The 23,010-nt window shown below is 36.1% G+C and overlaps 1 protein-coding gene across 4 annotated transcripts in view; it reads right to left on the reverse strand.

Moving 5' to 3' along the window:
• USP34 (ubiquitin specific peptidase 34) overlaps positions 1–23,010 on the reverse strand; it is a 237,332-nt gene that overhangs the window by 100,823 nt on the left and 113,499 nt on the right. For all 4 annotated transcript variants that reach the window (XM_082643301.1, XM_082643302.1, XM_082643300.1 and 1 more), the window contains 6 exons: positions 21,962–22,077; positions 21,743–21,870; positions 12,267–12,356; positions 9,880–9,975; positions 3,769–3,851; positions 1,008–1,162 (listed from right to left, as the gene is read on the reverse strand). In XM_082643301.1, coding sequence (XP_082499427.1) covers positions 1,008–1,162; positions 3,769–3,851; positions 9,880–9,975; positions 12,267–12,356; positions 21,743–21,870; positions 21,962–22,077 — 668 coding nt within the window. The remainder of the gene's footprint in view (positions 1–1,007; positions 1,163–3,768; positions 3,852–9,879; positions 9,976–12,266; positions 12,357–21,742; positions 21,871–21,961; positions 22,078–23,010) is intronic.

Below are 23,010 nucleotides of genomic sequence, written 5' to 3' on the forward strand. Positions count from 1 at the left end.
TCAACTGAGATTTTTAGTGATAATTTAGAAATAGATAATAATTTAATGAAAATTTTATTCATGACATAAGTGAAACCTGTCTGATACGTGTTTCAATTTTTGAGAGGTACACCGACCCGAACCAAAGGAAATTTTTTAATTTTATTATTTATTGTATACCTACACTACACACATTTATAAGATGTATAGCCACATGTACAGTTCGTATATAAGTTAGAGCTTGAAATTAAGATAACTGAAGGTCTATTTGTAGCTTTATCTTGGATCTATTAAGTGATTTAGTTTACATTACTAAAACTCATTCATATGTACTCAACTCTGTCACAGAGACTTCCCAGAGAGCCTTTATAATCTCAAATATTAGCATAGGAATAATAAAGTCTATTGCTTTATTATCATAAATGTTTTAAAATTCAAATGGAAAATTATCACCTGAACCAACTGTGGCACCTGATAAATAAAAACAAAAATTGGATAGATGAGTATCTTTAGTATCATGACAGCACTTCCTAAAGCGCCTTCCCAGAAATCTACAAATCTGAACATTGGCTTACATCTGTGGGAAGACTGGCTAAAACCATACCATTTAAGGAAAGACTTGCAGAATACGGCTCTCACACTAGTGGGGTGGGCACCACCCCTGAAAAATTGAACTACAATGTTACTCATGATTTTTTAAAATACACACCAAAAGCCCCCACATTTCTTCCTAGTGTTTACCAAGAGTTACTCTAATTACTGTCAGTTTAAGTACTTTAGCTAAGGAACATAACATTTTTGTAAATATAAACTAAGTATTCATTTAGATATACACACTGTAGAGGACAAAATTAAAGCAAAATCTAAGTGGCAAAAATTATATAAGGACTGCTGAAAAGCAGTATATTTGTCTAGCTTTTTTAAAAGTATATCGAAGAGGAAAAAATGAACATTACAGTTTACATTTCAAGAAAGAAAAAGGAAATATAGAAAAACAACAGAAACAAACTGTCAAGAAATAAAATTACCTTCTCCAGGAAAAGATGTTTGTAGGTTTCCATTCCCATAGCATGTTGATCTTTACTTCGAACTTGATTTAAAAACCAATGGAGTGCATCATCATAACACTCAGAATCTTCTACTAAACAATGCCATAAAATATCAACTTGCTCCAAACTTAACCCTAGATAAAAATTACAAATTTTAAATCCTGGTACGTACAACATTTTCATCCTAATTAAATATACTAGAAGCACCAATATATATAGAAATATAAAGGAGATATTTCATAGCATTCTATAAAATTTCATAAGAGATTTCATATAATTTAGGCTTTCAAATGTAGTTAAATATACTCCATATATAAATCATCTAAAAAAACATTACTTATGTAAGTACCCTAGAAGAGTCATTTGTTCTGGAAAATCATTTTCCCTAAAATATGAACATATCATTGTATTACAGCAAACATGATTAAAGGGAAGTAATTCCCAAAGTCCAGTTAGTTCTAAGGTTTAAGGGTTAAGAATAGAGCGGATAGATACCATGTCATGTTCAAAGCTCATTCTATGCACATAGGAGATAAAGAATAAATGCCAATAAGCATTATTTTTGAAAACTATGAAAAAAGGGATCCTTATGATTAATAAAACAAAAGGGAACTGAGTGCCTAAAACAGAACAGCAACACATCAGGGGATACAGTTAGCTGAGAAGCCAATGTAATGAGAGAAAATCTGTATACTACTTTGACCCAAGTATTAGATAATTCCAAAGTGTGGCAGAAGGAATCAGAAGAACTATTCAGAATCAAAGAGAAGGCATTAGGGCAATCACAAGTCTGAATATGGATAAGTGAGACAATCCAAAAGGGTAGAATAAAAGTGTAACAGGGGATTTCTAAAGTATATCATAAGGGATTCTAGAGCCTAGGCTTATTCCCCAGAATCAGAAGGCATGTGAAAAGATGATAGAATCGTAAGAACTGCCAGCCCCCCCAAAAAATAGGTGAGATTCAGAATATGAAAAGCACCTCAGAAAGTATTTCATAAGATGTTATGGAAAAACCTGAACAGAACTTTTGGGCCAACCCAATATTTACCTAGTAGCAATATCAGTCTAAAGAGTTTAATCAGAAAAATATATCCAATCAGTTTCTCACAAAAAGAGTTAATGTATGGACTACTTGTTCTAAGAAGAATTTGTACCCCTGGGAGCCAACATAAAAAAACTAGAAATAACCTTTAGTGTATATTATAACTTAAACACATTAAGTAATTAAGAAAAGAGTTAAATGAAGATAGGTAAAAATAGGTAAGAATCTTAAAAAAAAAGCATCCAGGTTAATTATAGTAAAAAAACCGAAGTGTATTCATAAATGGCTAAATCACCAATTCACATTCAATAGGCAATGTATAAGCTGCCGTTATTGTTTTAAGTTTTTAAAGGAATACAGTTATTGGTATATTAAAAACCTGTATTAACTTATCAAATATAACTTTGGAGTAACCATATTATACCTGAAAGGAACTGTGCCAGTTAGAGAAGTACAATTATGATGCAGGATAAGCGAAGTTTTCAGTATGATTCTATATGTACAGTAGCTATTGAAAGCCCATACATACTGTGTATGAATACATACTGTGTTCACTGGAATGGGAGCAGCAAAATAAATAACTCATTACTCAAATACTGAAAAGAGTGATTAACATTTTCCAATAAAAATCTATACTCAACAAACATGAAACTTAATGGTCATATGAAATTATTTATGCTGACAATATTTGTTTTGAATTGACTTCTCCATGTATAAGATTTTAAAAAATATTTTATATTATTTGTTTCTTGTATATTAGGAGTCATAATGGGTGTAATAAATGACCTAGTAATATGAAACAGAAGTTTCCTATCAAAAACAGGTGTCTTCATTTTGATATCTATTGGTATCACAATGTTAGTGACATTTATTACAAACAGCTTGACTTAAAGAAGAAATTATAGACTTAAACAGTAAAATAAATGCATGGCATATCTCAAGCATATATGGACTTAAGAGTCATGAATACATCTCTCAGGCTAGCAAAACGCTCACCAGTTTGATTATATTAACCACAGCTAAAGAAAGAATGCCCTTCTAACAAATGAGGTTTGTTGACAGGGACACACAGAAAAAGAAGTGTGTGGAGCGTGAAAGAAAACAGTCAGTCTAGCAAGAGGAAAGGAGCTCTGGCCAAAAGAAATCAAGCTTCCTCCTTTCTTGTGAGAATATCTAGCATGTGGATTTGGAAATGGTCCACACTCAGTATACCAGACCAATCTCTCTGTTTTTTTTTTTTTTAAAGATTAATTGTTAATGAAATTGAGTTTTGAGATTCATCTAAATAAAACTAGGGTCTCTAAGTCTCTATCACTTATGAAGCCAACCAATTTTGGATAAGATCAGCCCTGATAATAATATGCAGACAGTGGCTGTTTCCAACCGGAGTGAAAGGAATATTCTATAACCAAAGGTAATAAAAAATACAGTCACTCTAACATGATACGTTCTCCTATCCCAAATATTTTGTTCCTGAAATGAGTCATTCATTCATTAAGAAACCGGCACTTTCAGAGCCTGAAACAAGAATGTGTCAGTGGCGAGTTCCCATTGCCATACATACTGAGAGGACATTCAGTACTGAGAATAATTTGATCACCACAGAAGTCTAAAGGCATGAGTACATTTAACTGGACTATTTCAAGAGCCAAGGAAGATCTAAACACTGATTAAAATACTGATTTAAAAACTTACTGAAATGATCAGGTGATCCCAGAGTTGAAAACACGCAAGTTAAGAACTGAAGCCGCACCTGAACTTCGGCACTATGGCTGTACCTGTATTTAAAAAGTCATTAAAATAATTAACTGAGAGATCCTATTTCTCCATTATTTTTAAAGATTTAATGGTCCTAATCTTAAATTATATAAAATAAGCAAAATTCCATTTAATAACATTCATAATTATTAAATATTTAAATTATATCTTTGGTTATACACACAAAAAATGGCCACAAAGCCAAATGTTACATATGAGATTTATGTTATTTAATATTATAAAAATCTGCAAATTATTAGAACACATACTTTCAAATTAGATAAGTAGATAAGAACTCAACAGTGGAACAAAAGAAATGTCATTTTAAAATTATGCAGTATGTACATAAATTAGAATAGCTAATAAAAAACATTTGCATCTAGAAATTGCATGTTTCATTATCATTGTCCCTCCAGGGATAATACTATATTCCTTTACCAAGAAATGTTAATAAAATATCATTTCCATAAATCTAATTCATAAAGAAAACAGTGGATACAAAATGAGCATTTTTGAATGTTATTTCAAATCTAAGTAATTGTAATTCATGTGTACAAAATTCAATGGATAATTTAAGAGTTGCTTTGAAAGCCTGTTAAGTAGGTGATTTCACATGGTTCTCTGGGAATTCAGTTTGTAGGCATTTGCAAAGGTACAGCATTTTAAGAAGCAAGTGTTGGTCTGTGGTGGAAGAAGGGTAGGAGATGGGTCTAAAGAGGTAAGCAGGGGCCAAATCACGGCCAGCATGAATGTCAGAGGAGTTTGATACTGTTCTGGACACATAAGGAAGTCACTGAAGGGTGTTGGGGAAAGAAAGGTAGTAATGATCAGGTTTGCATTTTAGGATTCCTTTAGCAACTCCATGAACTGCGTACTGAACTGTGACTGTGGTATCACAATATTCTAGTTCCCACAAGCACCTGAGTACCCAATCAATGAGACTAAATCAATCATGAGTTCTTATCTCGATGTTACAAATCAAAAGGCTGGCTGTGGAGGAACTGCCCAAATTACCTTGCCAACAAAAGGCAGCAGCCAGTCTGGGCCATGATCTATATCTCAGTTTGCAGAGAGTCATAGAGCCTCTTAAATCAATTTCTTAACATCTTTAAGTAAGTGCAAAATTCTAAAAGTTTCCTAAAGTTAGCTGGTTTCAAAAATTACACTAGATTCGTCACTGAAGTTTCAAGTTAAGGTTTCCTAAAGGTTGAGTTTGCTGGATATATCTTTGCTTCTCTTTACTGTCTCATGTTAACGTTGGAAAAGAAAAGATGAACTTTTGCTTCGTCACTGTTGCAGTGCCCTTCATGAAGATGAAAGTACTTACGGCAAGGTGGCTGGGAACTGGGGGTGGGGGGTGGGGGTGGAACTCACAGACTAGAACACTATTCAGATAAAATTCAAGACCTGCTCTTAATAGTTTTCATCCTTTTACTAAAAGGACAGAGATTTTTGTAGCAGAGACCTTGGAGTACAGGTTCAAACATGAGATCTATCATACATCATATGCCCTAAGTATCGGGAACGTTCGTCACAGACATAAAAGGGGAATGATGTCTTCTTGTCCTTTACAAAGTGCCTTTATTTCCTGAATACTTCCTTCCCCTATACTTGCATCTCAGAGTAAGGGACCTATAACCCTAGAAGGCATAGATCCAGTCCCTTTGTCCTCCCTTCTTCGGCTTCCACAGTAGTGCCATTGGCTCCACACTTCAAAGGACTCTGCCTGCTCTGTCAGGATCCCATTGATTGCTGAAATCACCAACCAGGAAATTTCTTGGGATGCAAATCAACAAAAGTGTTATCAATACTGATAAACTCTCGTGGGCTTGTCCATGGCTCCTGACATTACAGAAAATATAGGACAAAACTAATCTCCCCACGGGCATGAAACTTTAGTGACAAGCTGACACCTTAAAAAAAAATCTTTCGGGCTTCCCTGGTGGCGCAGTGGTTGAGAGTCCGCCTGCCGATGTAGGGGACGCGGGTTCGTGCCCCGGTCCGGGAAGATCCCACATGCCGCAGAGCGGCTCGGCCCGTGAGCCATGGCCGCTGGGCCTGCGCGTCCGGAGCCTATGCTCTGCAACGGGAGAGGCCGCAGCGGTGAGAGGCCCGCGTACCGCAAAAAAAAAAAAAAAAAAAAAAATCTTTCACTTGACAGTCTCAATGTTAACACAGGATTTTCTCTAGCAGCAAGTGGATTCAAGAAATATGAAACTTGTCCATTTATGAAATTAAATGTTATCTTTAATGCCACAAGAATCTTTTTGTCCTACGTGAAAATCTTAGAACTTGCCTACTATAATCGCCACTGAACAAATGCAAAGTAATGTGCCACAAACTCATGAAATCAGTATGCTTTAACAAAGAGCAGCAAATGTACAACTCTGTTTTTAGCCTGAAGAATCAAGGAAATTTTAACAAAATAGTCTGGACAGCTCTCTGTTCTAAGGTTTTATTCTCCTAAAATGTCAGGAAACAAGGCAGACTGGAGGACTGGAAGGATACTCTGGTGTACCCTAGAAAAGTATAAAACTCATCTCCAAAGAGCACGACACTTTTTTCACCACAGAAACAATGCTTCTTTAAATTTAAAAAAAAAGAAGGAATGCTTCTGTGAAGCTCTGCCTCTCTGCCTCCACTAACAAAGTGAGCAACTTCCCTGCTGTCAATGCTGTCAACAACCAAGTCTCAGATCTGTGTACATTTTTTGACACTGAATGCTGGACTTTCTCTTTTTGAGCATGACTCATCTATGTCTTCCATGCTCCTCTCTTAAGTTCCCATCCCTGCTCTTCAAGACCACAGGCTGTGGCTCTTTTGGGAGCTTTTTTGCAACTTAAGTGTTTATTTCTCTGTTGACGTGTAATTTGAATTCTGCCTCCTAATAATGCTGGTCAGTGTGGTTTTATTCCTGTTCCCTGTTGATCTTAAGGCTTTTAGAGAGAATGTATGGAGATACAGAATCAGAAGACTTTAATCCTCCCCACTGCTTGAAGAAGAATAATTAAAGGAGAAGAGACTCTGAAGAACACTTAGAATTTTAAAAGGATTTAAAAAGAATGCATCTTGTATACAGGTAACTTTGTAAGCCAAGCTGTGGAACAGAGAAAATTTAAGGAAACATCTCAGAAATAATTTGACAGGCTTGAAGAACAGAACGTCTAAAAAAATCACTGAACAATAAAACAGGAAAGGTTAGTTGAGTTTAGATTTTTGAGAGCCCAGAATACTAGACTGAATAAAGTAGAATTTATTTTTTATGCAGTAGACAATCTAAATGGGGGTAGGAGGCAAGTTTCTTGTTTATTTTATACCATAGTTTGTTTTAGCCAAGTAACTACAATTTATACATAACCTACTATGTGCCAGATACAGCTTACTAAATTATTGCATTTAATTCTTAAAAAAAACTCATGAGTTCCCTGGTGGCTCAGTGGTTAAGAATCCGCCTGCCAATGAAGGGGACAGGGGTTCGAGCCCTGGTCTGGGAAGATCCCACATGCCCCGGAGCAACTAAGCCCGTGTGCAACAACTACTGAGCCTGCGCTCTGGAGCCCATGAGCCACAAGTACTGAGCCCATGTGCCAAAACTACTGAAGCCCATGCACCTAGAGCCCGTGCTCCGCAACAACAGAAGCCACCTCAGTGAGAAGCCTGCACACCACAAGGAAGAGTAGCCCCTGCTCACTGCAACTAGAGAAAGCCTGCGCACAACAACGAAGACCCAACACAGCCAAAAATAAATTAATTAAAAAAAATAAAAACAAACAGGAAAAAACTCATGAGGTAAATAATGGGGATTTATTACAGTGGTAAGTAACTGAAATAAGGTCAAAACAATAGATTCATAATCTAAACGCAGGTCTGTATGATTCTCAAGCCCATGTGCTTTCTACCAATATCATTAATGCCTTCCTCATTTAATAAGGATAAGGAATTAACAAGCATGGGGGAGGCTGAGGGAAGAAAACTGATCCAAATGTTGGTTAAAGAACTGGAACAGTGTTTGTGGAAATGTCAACTTGTGAAAAAAAAACATGGGATATATTTTAGCATTAAGATAACTAGAGATTAATGACAGTATAAATGTGGCACTCAAGAATATGAATTACAGAGAACAGACTGCTTGACTATTAATAAAATGTGTGTTTATAAAATGAATTATACAAATTCTAGCTCCACTACTTATAAAATCTATAAATTTATAAAAATTTGTAACTGTGACCTTGGGCAAATTATTTATCACCTCATAGCTTATACATTCTCATTTTTAAAATGAGAATTCCTACTTCAAATAAGTTGTGTATCTTGAACTTAATAATACTTAAAAGGTATCTGGCACATAATAAGCATCAACAATACTGGCTATTTTTATCACCACTAACATCATTATTCATGTTTGGAAATAAAAGTATACAAAAAGGGCCCCAAGTCTCCAAGTTTTAGGTGACTAGGAGGAGGGTGGTACATTGAAGGGTAGAGTAATCTGGAGAAAGAACTGATTTGTTGGGGAAAATGTGATTTCATTTTTGGAGGTGAATAAGTATGCTTTAAAGGCCTATGGCTTTTCTGAACACTTCTACAATCTGATCAATTTTGATCTACATGAAAGTTTTCTATGTGGATATTTTCTCAATAAATACTGTGCCTACTTCTCTTATTTACTGACATGCTGATACTGACACTTAGCTGGTTTCCTAGACTTGACCATCAGTTTCCACCAACTGACTTACAAACAAAAACTTTCTGAATTCTCCATGCTTCCTTCTAGGCAGGCATCTCCCTATAAGAAGTTTTAAACACAACTATACCACTAACACCCCAACTTCTACCAATTCTTATCCAAACTCACTTCAATATATCCAGATATTTTAATGATGAAATATTAACCAGTTATAACATCACAATTCTTAACGTTTTCACAAGTCCTAAACTTTCTAATACTAGTATTCAATTATAATAATAAAGGAAAATGTTTTAAATTAACTCTATGATAAATATACTTGTTCAGAAGTAAATATTTATAAGTTTTAGAATCAATGCCCTAATACATTAATACAAGGATACTGGTGATTTCTGAAAAAAATATTTACATTTGATTCCTGAAAACACTGACTTATGAACAGAACTCAATAGTGAAGATTAATCAACCCCCAAAGTTATATAAGCTACATTTTCCTAAGCTTAAGAATTATAAAAATAACCTTATATAATTCAACTTAAAAAAGAAACTTTCGGGCTTCCCTGGTGGCACAGTGGCTGAGAGTACGCCTGCCGATGCAGGGGACACGGGTTCTTGCCCCGGTCCGGGAAGGTCCCACATGCCACGGAGCGGCTAGGCCCGTGAGCCATGGCCGCTGAGCCTGCGCATTCGGAGCCTGTGCCCCGCCAACGGGAGAGGCCACAACAGTGAGAGGACCGTGTACCACAAAAAAAACCAAACAACAAAAAACAACTTTCTCTTAAAAATTTCATAACTAAAATTTTCATTACATTTATTTTTTTTTTCTTTCTTTTTTTTTTTTTTTGCGGTACGCGGGCCTCTCACTGTTGTGGCCTCTCCCACTGCAGAGCACAGGCTCCGGACGCGCAGGCTCAGCGGCCATGGCTCATGGGCCCAGCCGCTCCGCGGCATGTGGGATCGTCCCGGACCAGGGCACGAACCCGCGTCCCTTGCATCGGCAGGCAGACTCTCAACCACTGCGCCATCAGGGAGGCCCTTTTTTTTTCTTTTTTGTAGTATGCGGGCCTCTCACTGTTGTGGCCTCTCCTGTCGCGGAGCACAGGCTCTGGATGCGCAGGCTCAGTGGCCATGGCTCACGGGCCCAGCCGCTCCGCGGCATGTGGGATCTTCCCGGACCGGGGCACGAACCCATGTCCCCTGCATCGGCAGGCGGACTCTCAACCACTGCGCCACCAGGGAAGCCCCTACATTTATTTATTATACGAAAGAAAAGGAGTAGGAGTAGGAACACTGGAAAATTATCTTTCACAGGAAAGACAATCAACACTTACACATAACTTACGTAGTTAAGGTATACTTACAGTGCATGTTTTTGTCTTCCTTCTCTTACAGCTTGAATATAGTATACCAAATTATCAAAGAAAAGCTTCATCATGTTCAGTTCTTTTTCTGCCCACCTGGACCAAATAAAGAAGAAATAGTTTTAGAGGCACAGGGTAAGAGAATAAATCTATTCTAGAGCAGGAGAAAAAACTGTATGTAAAAAATTTTCAAAAGCAAAATCTATCAATTATCAAAAACTTACAAGTTCTGTTTATATTTGAATTGTGAAAAGATATAAAGCAGTGCACCTTAATTTATGAAGTGAAAGCACCACTGTGTTTTAATCTCAAAATACTCAACCTCTGTGAAGGGGATAAAATGTCTGGCAGAATGCTAATTATAAATGACTAATATGAGTTAATATTAAAAAACAGTACAGTACAGTCCATGTTAAGGATGGACTGTGTACCTTGGTCATTATTTAGCAGAGTGCCTGGCATACAGAACACATATAATATAAACTAAATGAATCAATCAGCTTGGTTTTTTTTACTGTCAATAACTGCTTATTTTTTAAAATAACTTATTTTAATCAAAGAAATATTCAGGTATTAAAATAAACTAGAAACAATAGAAGAAAAAAAGAAATAGTGATAAATACAATTAGAGATAGCAGGGTCCATAACTAACATAATCTATCTCACACAATATTTATTAGCATATATAACTACTATCATGTCGAAGTACTGAAATTCCAAAACTTCAACTATAATTTACATCATGTTTTTGCTATAGCCTTCTTTTCCAAATAAGTTACTCCTGCATTGCCAATCACTCACCAGTCTGTTTGCTGGTTACCTGAAGATTTACTAAGATACCAGAGATAATTTCCAATTTTAAAATATGGGCCGTAAGAGTTTAAGAGACAGTATGTACCAAATGCTGAGTGTTACTGCACATAATAGGTTCACACCAAGTGGAAGTTTTTGTTGTTATTGATGCCAACTACTCATAAGAGCTCAGTTCTTTTAAGTGATCCACTTGATAAGATTTAGGATACCAGTCTCATGTTGGAATTAACTGAGCTTATTTATATTTAACTTAAGGAACAAGCTAAAAGGGTTTCAACTCAATATACTTAAGTTCAGGTATACTAGATAAGTAACTGAATATTCGCAGCTTCACACTTCTGTAAGAATGTTATCTTTTGTTACTCCTTAATTCAAACCTCCTCACATGACTACAATACCAACTTGCCCAGTAAGCTACAAGTGAATCACTTTAATACTTTTTTTTTTTTTTTTTTTTGTGCAGTACGCAGGCTTCTCACTACTGTGGCCTCTCCCGTTGTGGAGCACAGGCTCCAGACGCGCAGGCTCAGCAGCCATGGCTCACGGGCCCAGCTGCTCCACGGCACGTGGGATCTTCCCGGACCGGGGCATGAACCCGTGTCCCCCACATCGGCAGGAGGACTCTCAACCACTGCGCCACCAGGAGAGGCCACAACAGTGAGAGGCCCGCATACCGCAAAAAAAAAAAAAAAAAATTAAAAAAACAGTAATAGAGCTTCAGGTTAAACAGATCCCCTATTAAAAGAAAAAAAAACAGCAAGGGCTATAACTCAGAAGAACTAACTTCATCTTATTTAGAACTATAGTACAGACTTCTAAGAATTTTTAAAATCATATTCATTTTGAAAGCAAGTATTCCTACTAACTAATCTTAGATTTGAGAAGGAATTAGATAAAACTCCATCCTACTTGACCTCACAAATAAATCCTTCAACAGGTCTAATTTTTCCTAAAATTTAAAATCTCTGAAATCTCTATAAAAAGTCTATTTTGAATAAAGCAAATAATACATTCTTAGAGGCTAATGAAGTGAGTGTGATAGCCAACTTTCTCTAGAATATTCTCAAACATTAGGTCAATATCACATCAAAGTACTATCCTTGAAAGAATTCTTTAACATTAATCATAAGTTCTCTATATATGTAAAGGAGTAATAGGGTGGTGTCAAAATTATCCCTAATGTGATGTAATGTCTAGAACCAACTCCTACTAATGGGAAACATTAAAGGCATCTTAGAGTGTTTAATGTGTGGATCTTCTTCAGGAGTCCTTTGCCATGGTCAGATACACTACAAATCTTTACCTTAAAATTAAAGCATTAATTGCTACAATATTTTTCTCAAACTACAATGAGTACAAAGGTCAGACTTCCTGGTGACAGGGATATACATAATCTCCATGGGACTAAGTGGCAGAGACAGCACTCAGAAATCTAAGCAAACATTTGAATTACACAAAATTCAAATTTTCCTGGTGCAGAATAAAAGCTAGTAAGTTACTCAAAACCTTGTTTGATAATTATGACTGGGAAAAAATCTTTAAAATGAAAACTTCTGTTTCTTTTATTTACTTACATTGTAATCCAATGTGTATCATAACTGCTCCCAAACTGCTGAAAAGTACCAAACAGTTTTGGAAGAAGACGAAGTGAAATTACTACTGATCTGAAACAGCAAAAACAGGTATTTATAGAATAAAATAATTTTAAATAGTATCAACAATTCTAGATCTTAACAGAAATTCAGCTATTTAAAATCTTAAATGCAAAAAGAGTTAAAGAACTTCACATACATTTCTATGCAAACACAAAATTTTTTCCTAAAGTATCAACTTATCATACACTGGGGCAAGAAATCCAAGTTTTAAAAACCCAATCCAACACTTTTAAAGTAAAATATGCTATATAAATATCTGAGTATAAAAGCAAGTGAAGAACATTTAAATATAAATTTTTTTAAATGAAAGTATTCTTTAACGAGTCATAGGTGCTTCTGAGGATTTAATCAAGGAAAACAGGAAGCAGCAGCTTGGGTAAATTATCTAGAGCAGGGCTTCTCAAAGTTTAGTGTGCACTTGATCCAGCTGGGGGGATTTTGTTAAAATGCAAATTCTGATTCAGTAGGGCTGGGGTAGGTTCAGGATTGCATTTCTAACAAGCTCACAAGTGATACTCAAACTGCTGGTTTGTGGACTACAAACAATAAATGTAGAGAACATTTTTCAAACTATATAAATTATCACTTTCTCCCTAATTCTCACTTAATATCATCTCCATCTAAATTGAGAATCACTGCATTATGAGCCATGCTAATAATAGAAGCACACCACATACCTCAAGTATAAAAGGGCCAAAAGGCAAAAGGAAATCATTCTAAAACCTCAAGAAGATCTGAGCATGTCTATCTTCTGGAAGAAAAGGGGGTACAGGGAACATAATGACATGCAAATCCCAGAAGTCCTAGTAGGCAAGAAGGTTGCCTGCATGAGCCTTGAAAGAAGCAGGACACACTCTAATAAAGTTACTGAATTTTTTTATTTTTAAGCTTAGGAGCCAATATTGCTTCATGAAAGAATTTTTAAAAAGAGAAAAAGTTGGCACCCTACCCACAAGTATGGAGTACAAATAAGTCCTCAAAAATGCCTCCTCTTTTTGAGAGTACCAGGGATATTCGAATACAGGGTTACACTTCTGAGTGGGAGGAAAACAGTGGCGAATGCTGAGTAGGAGAAACTACAAAACTTTATGTTTCTGAATAAAATCCAAAGTACTTAAATTTGACTACAAAGCCTTGTCTGATCTGTCCCCATTCCTTCTATCAGTCTAACCTATTCTCCTTCCCATCTTCCTTTTTGCTATTCCTTCAAAACACACGAGCACATTCCTGCCTCAGGGCCTTTGCTATTGCCTCTGCTTGGAATGCACTTTACCTAAATAGCTACCTGAAGGACTCCTTCCCTCACTTCATTAAGGTCTCCTCAACTGTCAACAGAAGGGATGACCCTGACAACTCTATATTAAATAACACCCTTCCATTGCTCCACGAACCTCTATTATTCTTGACTCCTTCCCAATTTTCCTTCATTCATCATCACCTAATGAATATTCCTTTATTTAATACGTCTACCACTAGAATGTGCTCAATGTGAGCAAAGACTGTCTTATTCATTAAAAATCCCTGCATATGGTGCACGCTAAGTATATATTTCCTTAAATAACAAGCCAGCAAAGAACTTAAAGGCAAGATTTTCAAGGAAGGAGGAAGACCAACAGTGTAAAATGCTATATTACAGTTATGAAGGAAAAGGATAGAAAAAATACTACTGAAGACAAAAGAAACAGCATGTTAGAAGAATGTCAGAGGATCAAAACAACATTAGTATAGATTAAAGAGTATATAGTGGACTTCCCCCATGGTCCAGTGGTTAACACTCCGTGCTTCCACTTCACAGGGCACGGGTTTGATCCTCGTGGGAGAAGTTCCACACGCTGCAGTGTGGCCAATGATAATAATAAGTATATAGTGAAGCATCGAAGACAGTAAATGCCTGATATCCAGTAACTGCAAAGTAAATATTCTTTAAATATTCAAAAACATTTAAATTTTTAGTATACTTTTAAATATTAAAATATTTAATATTTTTCAACAAGTCACACAGAAGTGGTGCTTGGGAAGATAGACCAAGATAGATCAGGGGAAATCAATTTCAATTTTAGATTATTTATCTAAAATCCTTTGTCAAAGTTTCAGAAACATTAGCAGAGTTTTTCCTAAAAATTAAGACATAAAAAACTGGAATGAATATATATATATATTAATTTGACTTTAAAAGCATAAAATCAATGAGATATCACAAAGAAAAAAGGACAGAAAAATTTCACCTAAAATCACAAAAGCAAATTCCAAAATTGTTTGCCTAGTGTAATTTCAACAATACTTTTAAAATACAAAGAAACAAAGACTAGAGATACCATATCTCACTAAAGCAAGTCTTATAGTGTGCAGCAGTTGTATATTTTCTGAAAATCTTATTATATTACCTCTTTTGCAGTCAATGGTGTTAAGAGTCTAGACTGTTTAAATTTACTTTCCAAATTTTATACAATAAACAGGTTTTCATTTTATAAAATGTAATGTAGTAGCAAGCACATGATGCTTGACATTAGAGAATAGGATGCCAGGCATTGAGCAGGTATTGGTTGAGTTGAGTGAATAATTATGTGGTTCATGTAAAAGAACCCAAAACAGGATTGTAGAAATGGGGCTCGTCTTACCTCTACTCCTACCTAAGGGGAATGCTTTTCTCCACAATTTATAATAAAAACACTGAATTATTAATAATTACATCTTACGTGACTACAACAGTTTTTACAAGTTTTTCCGAAGATTCAGAAAAACTCCAAATTTTTCTCCTCAAAAAAAGATTTCAAAGAACAGAGAAGAGACATATTTTAAGTGCCATAAACTGAAGAATATAAGAAATGACCAAATCCAGAATCAAAGTGATCCCGAAACTCTGGAACACTTTATTTAAACTGATACATTTGAAAGGAAAAATGATATAAAGTACTAATTATAGAATGAAAATTAGTAAAATATTTACAAACAGGGTAAGATCATGTATTTGTTTGTTGACAATAATAATTTATATTCCAATATTAAAGGAAGATCACATATACCAACTTATTCCAAGTAAAATTATATCATGCTGTACAGCAGAAACTAAGACAACACTGTAAATCAACTACACCCAATAAAAAATTTAATTTTTTTAAAATAAAAGAAATAAAATAATGTCATAGCACTTCTCCTGTAACAACTATGAGATATTACACCTTGACTTATCAACTTTTTTGCCCAAATAGTTTTGACTGCTGATATGCTTATGAAAAACATCAAAATTACTGTTATATTCAAACTTACATTCACAAATTCTTCCAAGAGTAAAAATTTCAAACACCAAACCACACAACCCTAGGCAACAATATGTTTAAGATGAAAAGGTTCAATGGTCTAGAGTAACAAGATACAGTCAGCCCACATGCAGGTTCCTCATCTGTGGATACAGAGCTAACTGTCCTACTCTATTTTATATAAAGGACTTGAGCACCTGAAGATTTTGGTATCTGCAGGGGGATCCTGGAACCAATCCCCCACAGATACAAAGGGATCACTACACTAATTTTAGACTCAAGAAAAATGCTATTACTACCTTAGGCTGCCCTGGTGCTTTGCTTGATACAAAGGTTTTGTTGCAACCTTTGCTGAAGCTTATTACTATACAATAGTGTGGTGTGACTCTAAGAATTACCAGTGTAACTTTATATTGCTTTAGTAGAATGAACACATTTGCTAGTAGTCTTCACAGTTAAAAGTTACATTTGAACGCTCTTTTCCTAATCTTAGACTCCATATTTGAAGAAGACTGGTGTGTTCTACAAAATGCTACTGTCTGTCTGTCTATTTATTTATTTATTTAAAAATATTTACTTATTTGGCTGCGTCGGGTTTTAGCTGTGGCACACAGGATCTTTGTTGCTGCATGTGGGATCTTTTTAGTTGCAGCATGCCAGATCTTTTAGCTGCGGCAGGCAAACTCTTAGTTGCGGCATGTGGGATCTAGTTCCCTGACCAGGGATCGAACCCAGGCCCCCTGCATTGGGAGCATGGAGTCTTAGCCACTGGACCAGCAGGGAAGTCCCTCAGTCATTTTAAACTATAGTATATACCAAGAGTTGACAAGAAATGCTGTATATAATATAGTCTTTACAGAGAGAAAACAAAAAAAAGTACATAGTACCATGCATTTCTTAATTATATGAACCTTTATTTATGTAAACAGAATCCCTGACACGTGAGCATTTTTACTTTTGTATTCAAAGGCAAAAAATTTCACACGTGGGTTAAACTACCTACTGCATAAAGAATGGCAAAAAAATAGCACACTGGATAGGTTCCCAGACAGAGTCTCAAATCAGTTCTCAAGAAGCCATAGAATTTCAGGAGGTACCTAGCCCAGGATGTGAATCTGCATGTGAACCTGCTTTCTAGTAAACATAAAACACCAAAGGGGCTGATTACAACCCAACTCCTCCTTCCACCCTACTCACTAGACAGCAGTCTTATCTCACTCACCCAAAGTAACAAATACCAAGCTGAAAAGTAATGGATTTTTCATTGTGGGAGCTACTGTCTACCTCATGCTCTCACTTTATGATAACATTCTGCAAACCAGTCTACTACGTGTTTCCGTGTGTAACTTTAAAGCTCCTGCACTGCTGAAATGTTATATGCCTTATAAAACAATCTGCCTAAGGCTAAATGTGCATAAGGTATGTGGCTGCATGTTTAAATTGTTTTAAAGTGTAAACACTTTAAAAACTTTATAAAGTGTTTTAGAATGTTAACAGTGGGTTCCGTATAAATGGCAGAATTATGGGTGATTTATGGGAGACTTTTCCTTTTTCAGATCTCTATGCTTCCCAAGAAGTAATGAGCCCATATTACTGTTCAAAAGAAAGCTAAGTTCATTTTGTGAAATAAGCTGTAATAAGACCATAGAACAGCAAAAACAAACAAAAATTGGTGACAGGTCTATAAACCATGGCAAGTGAGGAACCAGAAGAAAAATTAAAAAGTCAACATAGAGGGGGCTTCCCTGGTGGCGCAGTGGTTGAGAGTCCACCTGCCGATGCAGAGGACACAGGTGCGTGCCCTGGTCCTGGAGGATCCCACATGCCGCGGAGCGGCTGGGCCCGTGAGCCATGGCCGTTGAGCCTGCGCGTCCGGAGCCTGTGCTCCGCAGCGGGAGAGGCCGCAACAGTGAGAGGCCCGCGTACCACAAAAAAAAAGAAAAAAAAAAAAGTCAACATAGAGAAAATAAAAAGAAACATAAAACCTGTGTAAACTACATAAAAAATTGACATCATCAAGAAGCAGACATCTGTGGGGTTTTTTCGGTCAAATGTCAGGAAAATGGTAAATGAGTTAAGATTTCAGTGGCCCATTTATTTCAACATAAGGAAGAGCTTTCCTATTAATATTAACACCCTTGTGCAACATTCCTTTCCTACTGTGATGGCAAACTCAGGAGGAGAGGAATCCTTGGAGGTAGGATTCTTTTGTTCAGAATAGGATTTCTCAAACTCTGATATCAATACTGACATTTTCACACAATTCTGTTGTGAAAAGCTGTCCTCTGCACTGAGGGATGTTTAGTAGCGTCCCTAGCCCAAAGTAACATCTCCAGTTCCACTCATTAATGTGACAACCAAAAATATCTCCAGATACTGATACTACCTAGGGAGAAAAAAATCACCCCCATTAAAACCCACTGTAAATGTAAAATAGATAGCTAGTGGGAAGCAGCTGCATAGCACAGGGAGATCAGCTCGGTGCTTTGTGACCACCTAGAGGGGTGGGATAGGGAGAGTGAGAGGGAGACGCAAGAGGGAAGGGATATGGGGATAAAAGTATAAATATAGCTGATTCACTTTGTTATACAGCAGAAACTACCACAACATTGTAAAGCAATTATACTCTAATAATTAAAGATGTTAAAAAAAAACAAAACAAAACTAGTTTATCAGGACACTGGAACTAATAATGTTTAAAAAAATTAATTATTTTTCAGTTTGCATGATAACTTCAGTAAGTTCAGCTGGTATACACTGGATGTGTTACATATGTCACAGGCTAAAAAATGCCACTATGGCATATATGACCAATTAATAATAATAGGTCTAGCATAATACATCAACCGTCTGAGTAAACTGAGGCCAAAATTAACATCAACGTAATAGTTATGTTTACTATATATCAATAAACCATTAAGTAACTATGATTAGGTATAGGATTGCCTCCAACAAATGAAAAATGCTTCAACTTCAAGTGATTTGGGAGTGAACAAATTAAAGCTTAATAAAAATCCAAATAGACAAATTTCCATTTTATACACAGAATTTTCCTTTTGTCTCTTTTACTCTATTTTTTTTTTTTTTTGCAGTACACGGGCCTCTCACTGTTGTGGCCTCTCCCGTTGCAGAGCACAGGCTCCGGACGCACAGGCTCAGTGGCCATGGCTCACGGGCCTAGCCGCTCCGTGGCATGTGGGATCCTCCCATGCCGGGACCAGGGCACGAACCCGTGTCCCCTGCATCGGCAGGCGGACTCTCAACCACTGCGCCAGCAGGGAAGCCCCCTTTTGTCTCTTTTAAGCTACACTACTTAGAAAAATATATGCTCATTATGGAAAAATTAGAAAATCGAAAGCCATAAAGAAGAAAAAATTAACTGATTCCTCCCAGAAATAACCATTCTACAGTCTCACATATTGCTTGCAATCTTTTTAACAAATGGGCCCATATATATGGGTATATGCCCATATCATTATATAATCTTTGAAAACATTTGACTCTTAAAGGCTACATGATATTTCATCTTTCACATAGCTTTTTTCCTTTTCATTGAAGTAACATACATGAAAAAACATGTATAAACCTAAGTGACAGTTCAAAATATTAGGAGGTGAACATACCTGCGTAACATGCACCAACATCAAGAAAGAAATCATTACCAGCATCCCAGAAGCCTCGGGATATGCCCCCTCTCCAGTCACTAACAACCCAAGAGTAACCATTATCTTGACTATTAAATACAATAGTTTTCCTGATTTTCTTTTTTAATTTATTCATTTATGGCTGCATTGCATCTTCATTGCTGCGCGCAGGCTTTCTCTAGTTGCGGCGAGCAGGGGCTACTCTTTATTGCAGTGCATGGGCTTCTCACTGCAGTGGCTTCTCTTGTGGCGGAGCACTGGCTCTAGGCGTGCAGGCTTCAGTAGTTGTGGCACACGGGGTCAGTAGATGTAGCTCATGGGCTCTACAGCGCAGGCTCAGCAGTTGTGGCACACGGGCTTAGTTGCTCTGCAGCATGTGGGATCCTCCCGGACCAGGGCTTGAACCCGTGTCCCCTGCATTGGCAGGCGGATTCTTAACCAATGTGCCACCAGGGAAGTCCCAGTTTTCCTGTTTTTAAACTCTATATAAACAGAGTAATAGAAATATACTTCTTTACATCTGGCTTCTTTCACTCAACATTATGTCTGTGAGATTCAACCACACTATTCCATGCAGTTGTAGTTCTTTCATTGTTACTACTATATATATATACTATTTCATTCAACTAACAGTCCACAATTTAATTTTCCTTCCTATTCTTTTTTTGTCATTTGGATAGCAGTACAAAGAATAGTTATTTTGAATAATGCTTTTATGAACATTCTTGAATGTGTCTTTTGGTGACCTTCTGGATGTATTATTAAAAGGCACATACTTAGCAGTGGAATTGCTGGGCCACAGGATAGGCAGATGCACTTTTGGGGAATAAAAATTGATACAACTTAAAAAAGTGTTCATTAGCTTCACAAAGACCTTTAAAAGACAATTAACATTTTAGGGACTTCCCTGGTGGTCCAGTGGGTAAGACTCTGCATTCCCAATGTAGGGGGCCCAGGTTCAATCCCTGGTTGGGGAACTAGATCCTGCATGCATGTCTCAACTAAGTTCGCATGCCACAACTAAGAGTTTGCATGCCGCAACAAAGATCTCACGTGCTGTAATGAAGATCCCACACATAGCAACTAAGACCTGGAGTAGCCACAATAAATAAATAATAAATAAATATTTAAAAAAATATTTAAAAGACAAAACATTTTAAAACTAATTTCTATAATACCTATGTAAATGATGAAATATCATCCACCCATTAAAAGCATTCTTTTTAAAGAATATATGCCAAATGAGGCAACTGATCCACTAACAGGGGTCTATTAGTGGTTTCTTATACCTGCATGAATAAGCAATTTTTCTATTGTGATTGTTCCAATTGTAGCCCTTTAAAGATCAAAAGAAGAAAATTAAATACTGCACATACTTTTTCTAATTAAATTAGGTAAAAAAATTTTTGAAGCAGTTAAATATTCAATAAAATTAGACATTTATATTGAGCCTGGGCAGAGGTAAGCTGAAAATATTAATATAATATATTCAATTAGGGGCTTCCCTGATGGCACAGTGGTTAAGAATCCGCCTGCCTATGCAGGAGACACGGGCTGGAGCCCTGGTCCGGGAAGATCCCACATGCCGCGAAGCAACTAAGCCTATGCGCCACAACTACTGAGCCTTCGCTCTAGAGCTCACGAGCCACAACTACTGAGCCCACGCGCCACATCTACTGAAGCCACGCACTATAGAGCCCATGTTCTGCAACAAGAGAAGCCACCACAATGAGAAGCCCATGCACCGCAACAAAGAGTAGCCCCCACTCGCCGCAACTAGAGAAAGCCCACACGCAGCAACAGTCCCAACACAGCCAAAAATCATAAACAAAAAAATAAATTTAAAAATATATATATTCAATTAATAACTGAATTCACTACATCAGAGAATGGAACAATATTATCAGAGCAGTCTAAGGGAAACTGGAGACTGTATCAACAGAACAGAACTGAAAATCAAGAAACTTGTGGTAATTATTTGAGCCTCAATAAGAAGTATATAAATATATAGCAGAATTCAAACTAGGGAAAAAACACAACTAGTCTAATTCCTTGTGCACTACAGAAGTCAAAAGATCCACCCAGATGGAAGAACAATGCCATTATCAAAATGTTTATATTTCAGCTTAAGTTTAACTTCACTTATCATATTTAGCTACCTTTATATATAAGAGTTCAAGAACATTTAAACTGAAATCTGAAAATAGAGTAATCACCACCATGTTCCCAGAATCAAGAAGACAGTATTCCTTTGTCTGTGTTGGAGGTGATCTAATCAAGAGTGCCAAAAAGTGCTGAAAAAAGCAAGACTGTGTGATAACATATAAACCCTGTGGGGGAAAACAGTTTAGAACTAATATAAAAACTACAATTACTAAAAAAAAAATAGGTTGGTAACGGTACATTAAATGCTATGAACCCACCATATCTAGGTCAATAAGAATATTGATTATGAATATGATTATTGCATAAAAAATTTTAAATTCCTATTTACCTGTTGTTTCCTAAATTTTCAAGGCAACCTTCAATGAATCTCATTCGAATCTGTCTATCCGTAAACCAACATACTAAGGAACAGAGAAGTTTCTCTGCTTCATTTATTAATCCTTCAGAAAGATTAACCTACAAAAAATGTATATACATAAAGTTACTGTTTATACTGAATGCATTTTGCTGTAATTTTGTAGTCTTTTGGGTTTATTAAATAACTTACTGCATCATCATCTTGGACTATATCCCACAACAAAGTGTTTCCTTTCTTGCAAACGTTATCCAAATTAATGTCTGTTACAGCATTACTGCTGAATTGATGTTTATGAACTGTAGGTCCTGAAGGGGCAAAATATAACACACTATAGAGGAATGCACTTGACTGAAATTGTAAAGTGAACTACAGCATTAATAAAGTTAACAAATTCAAAGTGAAGTATAACAATAAATCTCTTCTTACATCACAAGATAAATACAAGATTAACACAGTTGCTTTATGAATGAGACAGAATAATACTGTTTAGAGTCTGATACTACTAAAGTAAAATAAGAAAAGTTTTCATAGCCTCTCCACTATTTCATAGCCTCCTCACTATTACTAATAAGTATGATTATTTAATGCTTTCCACATGTCAAGAGAACTGTATATAAATATTTGAAACCCAAATTAAACATTAAGAAGAAAATTTAACTGAATTAACTATATAGCCAAGGGACGTTCCTCTAAATGACCTTCTGTAAAGTGTCTTACACCTAAAGATTTTTTTAATTGAGATGATTTACTCAAAACATTCAATTAAATTCAAAGCATCTATTATAATAATTCACACTTTGAGTGCCAGACTATGAATTCTCCCTAGCTGTTATATTAAGCAAAAATGCTTCTTTGTCTTTAACAGCTTTACCATGAGATTTCCCTTTTAAACTGTACATATACATTGATTTCATTAAAATGAGAATTATGCAACCTTCACCATAATTCCGTTTTAGAACACTTTCACCACCCTAAAGCATTCCCTCATACCTAATTACATTTAATCCCTGATCCCATTCCCGAGCCCTAGTCTGTTCTTCCATCCCCATAAATTAGCCTTTTCTAGAAATTTCATATAAATGGAATCATATGTATATGTATGACTGATTCACTTTGTTATAAAGCAGAAACTAATATAAATAAATAAATAAATAAATAAATAAATGGAATCATACAATACACATATGCATAGTCTTATGTCTGACTTTGTTCACACTTAGCAAAATGTCTGAGGTTCA

Source organism: Mesoplodon mirus (assembly GCF_964341445.2).
Source record: "Mesoplodon mirus genome assembly, chromosome: 14".
Taxonomy (NCBI): Eukaryota; Metazoa; Chordata; class Mammalia; order Artiodactyla; family Ziphiidae; genus Mesoplodon; species Mesoplodon mirus.